Here is an 11,453-nt window from a genome sequence, read left to right as displayed (position 1 = left end):
AAATAAAAGCACATTCTGGATATTCCATGCAAATGCCTTTTTCCCCCCTTTTTTAAATACTTGTTTATAAAAATAAATACAAATATGATGATGATGTTAGGATTGGACAGTAAAATAACTATAAAGAAAATCTGAGAGGTGTCCACCTTACTTGTAACAAACGGGACCATAGAGTTAGATTAATAAACCATAGTAGCAAATTTAAAAAAACAGGAAAGGCAGGACACTGTGTGTGTGTGTGTGTGTGTGTGTGTGTGTGTGTGTGTGTGTGTGTGTGTGTGTGTGTGTGTGTGTGTGTGTGTGTGTGTGTGTGTGTGTGCGCAAGAGAGAGAGAGAGATATTTTCATGCTGCTTACCTCAGTCTCCTCTTCAATCTTGGCTCCCTCTGCCTGCAGTAGAGCTAGCAATGTGTCCAATGAACTGTTCCCAAGGGTGTGGTCTGTGAGCAGAAGAGAAAGGAAAAAAAGGGACAAGACAAAAGTTAGCATTTTGTTTATGACCACAACTATAATTCATCCTCTCAGTCGCCTCAGTCACAGGACCGTTGAAAATGTACTGATGAAAATAATTAGCAGGCCTTAATAACATGACACTAAATCACATGACTGCTACAGAAGAATGAGGGAGTAGTCAACCAGTGAGAGAAAACACGCAAGCACTCAGAGCTAAATCTCCATCAGTCACTCATTGTCTACAACAACCTCCTCTGACACCCAAACCAAGGACAGAACATCTGAGCAAAAAGACTGACTGTCTTTCACAATGAGTGGTAAACTAAGACTGGAGCCTGGATCTGAAATGGCACCCTACTCCTTTCTACACTGAGGCCAACAACAACCACAATAACTCCTCCTCCTCTACCCCTTGTTCTCTCAATTGCTGTGTCAAAGCAAAATCAGCTAAAATTTCAACAACACTGGACAAATCAAAGCTCACAGGCACAGAGCTCATGTAGCCTAGAAGATGTGGGCATTAAATGGTTAGAAAAGTGTATATTTTATACTCTTATTGTGTAGTACAATGTGTAATAACAAAATAAGTATATGCATAAACCCATTTGCTGTTGTCCGAATATAAGGAAGATCTGTGCCATGCATTCAGGGCTATAAAGTGTGACGAAAATATTTTGCTGTGGGACCTGGAGTTTTAAATTTGGGAGCACCAATGAGAAGAAAAGAAACAATTTGTGTTATAAGGTCTGGCTGTACAATTGTTTCCCGAGCACAGATTCATTAGTCATGCTTGCACCCCTCTTACATCTATGGTGGCGCTATTTCATTTTTGGATGAAAAACGTTCCCGTTTTAAACAAGATATTTTGTCACAAAAAGATGCTCGACTATGCATATAATTGCTACTGTTCGAAAGAAAACACTCTGACGTGTCCAGAAATACAAAGATCTTCTCTGTGCGTGCCCTTTAACGTGAGCTTCAGGCAAAACCAAGATGAGATGGCATCCAGGAAATGACAAGGATTTTTGAGGCTCTGTTTTTCATGATCTCCTTATATGGCTGTGAACGCAAGAGGAATGAGTCAACCCTTTCTGTCGTTTCCCCAAGGTGTCTGCAGCATTGTGACGTATTTGTAGGCAGATCATTGGAAGATTGACCATAAGAGACCACATTTACCACGTGTCCGCCCGGTGTCCTGCGCCGAAATTGGTGCGCAAAAGTCACCTGCCAGTATTTTTCCATGCGATACAGAGAGTAAAGCAAGCTTCCACGAACTGCATGTCAATGAAGAGATATGTGACAAAACACCTTGAGGACTGATTCCAAACAACGTTTGCCATGTTTCGGTCGATATTATGTAGTTAATCCGGAAAAAGTATTACGTTGTAGGTGACTGCATTTTCGGTTCGTTTCGGTAGCCAGGCGCAATGTAGAAAACGGAACGATTTCTCCTACACACAGACGCTTTCAGGAAACACTGCGCATTTGGTATGTGACTGAGTCTCCTCATTGAAAATATCAGAAGCTCTTCAAAGGTAAATTATTTTATTTATTTGGTTATCTGGCTTTTGTGAAAATGTTGCGTGCTACATGCTACACAAAATGCTATGCTAGCTTTGCATACTCTTACACAAATTAGTCAATTTCTATGGTTCAAAAGCCTATTTTGAAAATCTGAGATGACAGTGTTGTTAAGAAAAGGCTAAGCTTGAGAGCAAACGCATTATTTTAATTTTATTTGCGATTTTCAGAAATCGTTAACGTTGCATTATGCTAATGAGCCTGAGGCTTTAGTCACGATCCCGGATCCGGGATGGGGAGTTTCAAGAAGTTAATACATTGAAAACTGCTAATTTCTAGGCAGAACAGTTCAAAAGATCCGACTCATATTACCGGCGCAACGTTTTTTTTCTTCCTGTCACAGATTGGGTTTAACATTCATAAACCATGTTGACGGCTGTTGTAAAACTACTCGTGGTCTGCATTTGTTTCACACCTTGTTCAGTCATGTTTGTTACCGAACAACCATTAGTTTACAATGATATCCAAACATTTGGGGGTACAGAAAGGGATAGCTTCTTCAGGAGATCAATGATCATAGCAATGACTGAATAACAGATGTCATTATAACAACCTTGACGCTCTTGAAGACAGTGTACAATTCTCTATGGAATACATCTCAGTAGGAAAGTAGTCTTTTTACACAATGTAAAAATATGAATATTGTACAAATGACTTTGAATTTCAATGACTGGTATATGAATCAACATTTTAGCTGTTTATAATAATCAGATGTATTTACAGGGTTACATTTGTTTCTAGGGCACAACATGAATTCATACAGTAAAGGCTATATATCAATAGATTACAAAAACATTTTCTGGTGCTCCTAAATGTTATGCTCCTAACGTTTTAAAGTTGGCAACACCAGTGTGGGGGAAGAGAGCGAGCGACAAAGCCCTGGCAAGCTCCTCCCCGCTCAGTGCCAAATAAGAGGCTTAATTTAACCAGCATTACACAAGGCTTTTCACAGTTGATCCAGCCAGTCAAAGGATTTTTCTGCCATTGAAAACCTTGGGCGGGCCACCTAAGCTTTTTTATTTTCCTCTGGTCGCCTAACATGCTGACTACACCACTTGTGTCGCAGGGGGAAGCGTTGCAAAATAAACATACACATACATTATTCAATCATTGCACCCACACCTCTGCGAAGCCTTGCGCTACAATTGAACTTGCTTCTATTTGTGATACTTAACGCACTGCAAGTCCTGCTTCTCCCATCTTCCTGTAGTCCACAACAATCATCTCCTTAGTCCTGATCACGTTGAGGGAGAGGTTGTTGTCCTGGCAACACAGCCAGGTGTCTGACCACCTCCCTATATGTGGTCTCGTCATTGTTGGTGATCAGGCCTACCACTGTTGTGTCACCAGCAAACTTAATGATGGTGTTGGAGTCGTGCCTAGTCATGAGTGAACAGGGAGTAGAGGGGACTGAGCACGCATCCCAGAGGGGCCCCAGTGTTAAGGATCAGTGTTGCGGGTGTGTCGTTACCGTCCCTTACCACCTGGGGACGGCCAGTCAGGAAGTCCAGGATCCAGTTGCAGAGGGAGGTGTTTAGTCCCAGGGTCCTTAGCTTAGCGCTTAGCTTTGAGGCCACTATGGTGTTGAACGCTGTGTTGTAGTCAATGAATAGCATTCTCACGTGGGTGATTGAAAGAAACTGAGGTTCACACTCCAGCGCAGGTGGTAGTGCTAATGCACCTTAGTTGGTTGCCAGCCGCCATATGAGGTCCAAAGAAGCCTGAAGGAGGAGAGTTTACTAGAAACAAACACTTGTCTGTGGATTAATTGTCAGAGTAGAGGACCTTGTGCATTTCAGGTAAAATAACCCAATGTTTATATCTCAGGACAAATTAGCTAGCAACAGCAAGACAGCTAGCTAAATTGCCACAAATGTTTAATGCTTTGACTGGTCCCTAAATTAATGTAGTTGTTTCAGAGTTCATTTTGATATTTAAAAAAAAAGTGTCTGGTGTGGGTGGACTAAATCAACAGGTAAATCAAAAACAGTAAAAAAAATATATAAATTTGAGATCAATTAAATAAAATAAATAAAACACTACTTTCAAATAATAACACCAAAATAAAGGCTAGACAGTCAGAGAGAAACAATTGTAGCAGTATATATTTTGTTATTATGTTTGAGTAAAATAACAGCATTAGCCAAGGCAAAATGCAAAGAATTGCTGGAAATTAGCTTTAAAACTGCAAACATAAATCGCTGCCTTAATTTGCTCAAGGCCACAGGTTAATTGGGAATTTATTTTTCTTTACTCTGGCTGAAATTTTTCCAGTTGAAAGTATACATAAGTACAATATATTATTGTATTACATAGTATTATTTATTTCTAAATTAAAATAGGCAAAACGTCCTTAAAACTTCTTACGGCTGAAATCCCGTTAACGGGATCTATATGACAATAGCCAGTGAAAGTGCAGGGTGCCAAATTCAAAACAGAAATCTCTTCATTAAAATTCCTCAAACATACAAGTATTTTACACCATTTTAAAGATAATCTTGTTGTTAATCCCTCCACAGTGTCCGATTTCAAAAAGGCTTTATGACGAAAGCATACTTTGCGATTATGTTAGGTCAGAACCTAGTCACAGAAAAACAGCCATTTTTCCAGCCAAAGAGAGGAGTCACAAAAAGCAGAAAATGAACCACTAACCTTTCATGATCTTCATCAGATGACACTCATGGGACTTCATGTTACACAATACATTTATGTTTTGTTCGATAAAGTTCATATTTATATCCAAAAATCTCAGTTTACATTGGCACGTTGTTCAGTAATGTTTTGCTTCCAAAACATCCAGTGATTTTGCAGAGAGCCACATCAATTTACATAAATACTAATCATAAATGTTGATGAAAATACAAATGTTAGACATGGAATTAAAGATATATTTCTCCTTAATGCATCCGCTGTGTCAGATTTCAAAAAAGCTTTACGGAAAAAGCACACCATGCAATAATCTGAGTACAGCGCTCAGGCACCAAAAAAAGCAATACAGATACCCGCCATGTTGTGGAGTCAACAGAAGTCAGAAATAGCATTATAAATATTCACTTACCTTTGATGATCTTCATCATAATGCACTCCCAGGAATCCCAGTTCCACAATAAATGTTGTTTTGTTCGATAAAGTGCATAATTTATGTCCAAATACCTCCTTTTTGTTTGCTCGTTTAGTTCACAAATCCAAAATCATGAGGCGAGTGCACTAGGTCCAGACGAAAAGTCAAAAAGTTCTGTTACAGTTCATAGAAACATGTCAAACAATGTATAGAATAAATTTTAAGGGTGTTAACAGAAATCTTCAATAATATTCCAACCAGACAATTCCTTTGTCTTTAGAAATGCAATGGAACGCATGTCGCTCTCACGGCCACGCGCGTGACCAGCTCATGGCCTTCTGCCAGACACCTGATTGAAACAGCTCTTATTCGCTCCCCCTTCACAGTAGAAGCCTGAAACAAGGTTCTAAATTACTGTTGACATCTAGTGGAAGCCTTAGTGTAAATTTGGTCCGATTGCACTTCCTATCTTGGATAGGCAAAGACTTGAAAAACTACAAACCTTAGATTTCCTACTTCCTGGTTGGATTTTTTCCTCAGGTTTTTGCCTGCCATATGAGTTCTGTTATACTCAGACACAATTCAAACAGTTTTAGAAAATTCGGAGTGTTTTCAATCCAAATCTACTAATAATATACATATCTTAGCTTCTGGGCCCGAGTAGCAGGCAGTTTACTCTGGGAACCTTATTCATCCAAGCTACTCAATACTGCCCCCCAGCCATAAGAAGTTAAATGTGCTAATTTGCATACCGAGAGTCTGTTTTTCAACACATTGCTTCAAGGCAGAATGTTTTTTGTTTTGTTTTATTGTAATAAGACACTTAAATGGTCAGACTTGTACAGATCAGTTCATCAAAATCTTGAAATTTAATGGAATAAAAAAAAAAAAACACTTCTCGTGTATGACGGATGCATATTTTGCATATATTTACACAAAATTACACTGACTATAAATCTGGCTATAAAGTCTGACTATAAATCCTAAGAACCTGTGTTTGGAATAATGTGAATTAGAGATGGACCGATAATGATTTTTCAACGCCGTAACCGATACCGATTATTGGAGGACCAAAAAAGCCGAAACCAATTACAATCGGACGATTTTTTACATTTATTTGTAATAATGACAATTACAACAATTCTGAATGAACACTTATTTGAACTTAATATAATACACCAATAAAATCAATTTAGACTCAAAAAAATAATGAAACATGTTCAATTTGGTTTAAATAATGCAAAAACAAACTGTTGGAGAAGTAAAAGTGCAATATGTGCCATATAAAAAAAGCTAACGTTTAAGTTCCTTGCTCAGAACATGAGAACATATGAAAGTTGGTGGTTCCTTTTAACATGAGACTTCAATATTCCAAGGTAAGAGGTTTTAGGTTGTAGTTAATATAGTATTTATAGGACTATTTCTCTCTATACCATTTGTATTTCATATACCTTTGACTATTGGATGTTCTTATAGGCACTATAGTATTGCCAGTGTAACAGTATAGCTTCCGTCCCTCTCCTCGCCCCTATCTGGGCTCGAACCAGGAACTCATCGACAACAGCCACACTCGAAGCAGCGTTACCCATCGCTCCACAAAAGCCACGGCCCTTGCAGCGCAAGGGGAATAACTACTCCAAATCTATGAGCGAGTGACGTTTGAAACGCTATTAGCGCACACACAGCTAACTAGCTAGCCATTTCACATCGGTTACACCAGTCATTAGTCTCATAGGCTTGAAGTCAAACAGCGCTGTGATTGCGAAGAGCTGCTGTCAAAACGCACAAAAGTGCTGTTTGAATGAATGATAACCAGCCTGCTGCTGCTCAGTCAGACTGCTCTATCAAATCAGACTTAATTATAACATAACACAGAAATACGAGCCTTTTGTCTTTAATATGTTACAATCCGGAAACTATCATTTCGAAAACAAAACGTTTATTATTTCAGTGAAATATGGAACCCGTTCGGTATTTTATGTAACGGGTGGCATCCCTAAGTCTAAATATTCTTGTTACATTGCACAACCTTCCATATTGTGTCATAATTCCGTAAAATTCTGGCAAATTAGTTCGCAATGAGCCATGCAGCCCAAACTGTTGCATATACCCTGACTCTGCGTGCAATGAATGCAAGAGAAATTACACAATTTCACCAGGTTAATATTGCCTGCAAACCTGGATTAGTAGTTATAACTAGTGATTATGATTGATTGTTTTTTATAAGATAAGTTTAATGCTAGCTAGCAACTTACCTTGGCCTCTACTGCATTTGCATAACAGGCAGGCTCCTCGTGGAGTGCATGTGGTTAGAGCATTGGACAAGTCACTGTAAGGTTGCAAGATTGGGTCCCCTGAGCTGACAAGGTGAAAATCTGTCGTTCTGCCCCTGAACAAGGCAGTTAAACCCAACGTTCCTAGGCCGTCATTTAAAATAAGAATGTGTTCTTAACTGACTTGCTTAGTTAAATATAGGTATACATTATTTTTTTTATAAATCTTTTTTTTTTTTTTTTTTTACGGAAATCGGCTCCCAAAAATATTGATTTCTAATTGTTATGAAAACTTGAAATTGGCCCTTATTAATTGGCCATTCCGATTAAATCGGTCGACATATGATGTGAATGTATGTCCTTTGAAGACTGAGAAAAATTAATTGGCACACGGAAAACATATCAGTTAGAGAAAATGGCCGATAATGATAGGCTAACGCAATTAAAATGTACTTTACATACATGACCATTTATGTTACATTAATTTATATTTTATTCACATTTCACTTCTAAACTGACATTAAATACACCTTTTACAAATACATTCACACATTTAAGACATTTGTTTCAAGCAATAGACCATATGCTTTGAATACAAATCTGTGGTTTTGGGCAAATTATCATATCACAATGGACACACCTATCCTGCTCAATTTTCCACATACAAGGCTTTTGTATGGCTGTTGAAATGTGCAGAACATTAATCAGCTATACCTGTCCCATATGTAAGGCCCTCTGAGTTGTTGCTGGTGCCGCTTTACTTTCTTGACTGTCATGGGACCTGCGCCTACGCTTGGCACATTCCACTGAAGCAGCATCAGCTCTCACAACTCCTCGCTGATTTCTCCAAAGTGCGGTCAGGCCACAATATGTTCCGCATTTATTATAGTAGTGGCTCCTTCATTGAATGTGGCTACTGCCATACGGCTTCTGCATCAATGAGGCATTTTCCCACAAAGACAGTTTTGGGGCATCGAGACCATACTAGAGTTCAGACATTCATTTGCATTTTGGGTTCCTCCGTGCTCTATTATTTTGAGGATGCTATAATTTGAGAGCCTATGATATACAGGTACCATTTTCTGTGCAACCTCTTAAAAAATGTATGGCCTCCCAAGATTTTTGTGACTGGGTGGATCTTCACCATATTCTAGGGCTCGCTGGTACCAGCACCAATGGACACACCTATCCTGTAGTTGGAAGTGAATCCTCTCTTGTGCTAAGTGCCATCAAAGGATACATGAATGTCTATGATGGCATCCTCATCCTCCTTCAGCAACTCTGCTATGTCTGGGTATATATCTGCGTATGCTCTTCTAATGATCTTTGCAGCACTCTCCATTGACCGTAGCCCTCTCTGAATCTTTGCAACTTAAGTGTGTGGGAGGACTAAATATCAACATGTTACCCCTTGTAAATATTAGCATTAGTGATGCAACAATATGACATTTATGGCCGATATCGATATTCCCTTGCCAAAAAAAACCAATACCGATACCCGATATTTACAATTTTAGCGGCTTTTTAAGCATTCCAGTACAGTTAAATAGTCAACACACACAAACACGGTCTAAGGCACTGCGTCTCTGTGCAAGAAGCGTCACTACAGTCCCTGGTTCGAATCCAGGCTGTATCAAATCCGGCCGTGATTGAGAGTCCCATAGTGCTGTGCACAATTGGCCCAGCATCGTCCGGGCCGTCATTGTAAATAAGAATTTGTTCTTAACTGACTTGTCTAGTTAAGGTCACAAACACAAAAGTTATTGGCATTTACATATGTCCCCGTTACCAGTAAAACATAATCAAAACATATTTCTTTCACTTACTTGCTGTGCTGTTTCGTTGTTCAGTCGTTTCATTCTCAACCAGGATTTCTATAGAACGCCGTTTGAGTCTTTGCGTGTCAAAATAGATACACATCAAATAACACACCATCTGTTTCAGTAGCTATAGTTAGCTGTCATCTAAAATAGCCCTCATTTATAAGACAGTTCTTATTTGATTAATGGTAGTCAGACCCATCTATGTGAAGCTAGCTACAATCAGGTTGGCGGAAAGGGCCTTTAAAATGCCAGTAACTAATCGAATGTCAGGAAATTACTAAACTTTCAGCACGAAGTACTATGTCTACAAAGGATATAGCCATGTATGGACTAGCTAACAATATGCTCCGGAAAAAAAGCTTTTGAATGATATATGATTCAACATGGAGAGTTTTAAAAATAATGATTGAAGTTCTAAATGAAACATGCTATCAAGAACGACATTTATGGTAGGTGTATTTGACGAAGTTGGGATAAAATGATTCAAATAAAGTATTTATATACATTAAATAAAAGTACCCAGTTGCACAGGGCGGGGTCGAGACCCAAGGTAAGTAAGCAAATTTGAATGTTTTCCTCACGTCAGCTGCAGTGAAGGAGAGTCTGCAGGTTTTGGTAGCGGGCCGTGTCAGTGGCATTGTATTGTCCTCAAAGCGGACAAAAAAGTTATTTAGTCTGCCTGGAAGCAAGACATCCTGGTCCGTGACGGGGCTGGTTTTCTTTTTGTAATCCGTGATTGACTGTAGATCATGCCACAATACCTCGTGTCTGAGCCGTTGAATTGTGACTCTACGTTGTCTCTATACTGACGCTTAGCTTGTTTGATTGCCTTGCGGAGGGAATAGCTACACTGTTTGTATTCGGTCATGTTTCCAGTCACCTTGCCCTGGTTAAAAGCAGTGGTTTGCGCTTTCAGTTTCACGCGAATGCTGCCATCAATCCACGGTTTCTGGTTTGGGAATGTTTTAGTCGTTGCTATGGGAATAACATCATCAATACACTTTCTAATGAACTCGCTCACCGAATCAGCGTATTCATCAATGTTGTTGTTGGACGCAATGCGGAACATATCCCAATCCACGTGATTGAAGCAGTCTTGAAGTGTGGAATCAGATTGGTCGGGCCAGCGTTGAAAAGACCTGAGCGCGGGAGCTTCTTGTTTTAGTTTCTGTCTGTAGGCAGGAAGCAACAAAATGGAGTCGTGGTCAGCTTTTCCGAAAGGAGGGCGGGGGAGGGCCTTATATGCATCACGGAAGTTAGAATAGCAATGATCCAAGGTTTTACCAGCCCTGTTTGCGCAATCGATATGCTGATACAATTTAGGGAGTCTTGTTTTCAGATTAGCCTTGTTAAAATCCCCAGCTACAATGATTGCAGCCTCAGGATATGTGGTTTAAAGTTTGCAAAGAGTCAAATAAATTTTGTTCAGGGCCATCGATGTGTCTGCTTGGGGGGAAATCTATACGGCTGTGATTATAATCGAAGAGAATTCCCTTGGTAGATAATGCAGACGACATTTGATTGTGAGGAATTCTAAGTCAGGTGAACAGAAGGACTTGAGTTCCTGTGTATTGTTGTGGTCACACCACGTCTCGTTAATCATAAGGCATACGCCCCCGCCCCTCTTCTTACCAGAAACATGTTTGTTTCTGTCGGCGCGATGCGTGAAGAAACCAGCTGGCTGCACCGATTCCGTTAGAGTCTCTCGAGTGAGCCATGTTTCCGTGAAGCAAAGAACGTTACAGTCTCTGATGGCCCTCTGGAATGCTACCCTTGCTCGGATTTCATCAACCTTGTTGTCAAGAGACTGGACATTGCCGAGTAGTATGCTAGGGAGTGGTGCGCGATGTGCCCGTCTCCGGAGCCTGACCAGAAGACCGCTTCGTTTCCCTCTTTTACGACGTCTTTGTTTTGGGTCGCAGGCGGGGATCCATTCCGTTGTCCTGGGTGGAAGGCAGAACACAGGATCCTCTTCAGGGAAGTCATATTCCTGGTCGTACTGATGGTGAGTTGACATTGCTCTTATATTCAGTAGTTCTTCCCGACTGTATGAAATGAAACCTAAGATTACCTGGGGTACCAATGTAAGAAATAACACGTGAAAATGTTTTTTTTTTAAACTGCGTAGTTTCCTAGGAACGCGAAGCGAGGCGGCCATCTCTGTCGGCGCCGGAAGTATACTCTCCCAGCTGAACATGTCCAACACCATCTCTCAGTGAATCACTGACTTCCTGACCAACAGGATGCAACACGTGAAGCTGGG

The 11,453-nt window shown here is 40.1% G+C and overlaps 1 protein-coding gene across 1 annotated transcript in view; it reads right to left on the bottom strand.

Moving 5' to 3' along the window:
* LOC135543892 (vacuolar protein sorting-associated protein 37B-like) overlaps positions 1 to 11,453 on the bottom strand; it is a 35,126-nt gene that overhangs the window by 3,483 nt on the left and 20,190 nt on the right. Inside the window, exon 3 of the mRNA XM_064971208.1 lies at positions 357 to 439. Within this exon, the coding sequence (XP_064827280.1) occupies positions 357 to 439 (83 nt within the window). The remainder of the gene's footprint in view (positions 1 to 356; positions 440 to 11,453) is intronic.

This window comes from Oncorhynchus masou, chromosome 1 (assembly GCF_036934945.1).
Source record: "Oncorhynchus masou masou isolate Uvic2021 chromosome 1, UVic_Omas_1.1, whole genome shotgun sequence".
Classification (NCBI taxonomy): domain Eukaryota; kingdom Metazoa; phylum Chordata; class Actinopteri; order Salmoniformes; family Salmonidae; genus Oncorhynchus; species Oncorhynchus masou.
Note: the sequence above shows the minus strand (reverse complement) of the source record. Positions and strands in the feature narration are given on the sequence as shown.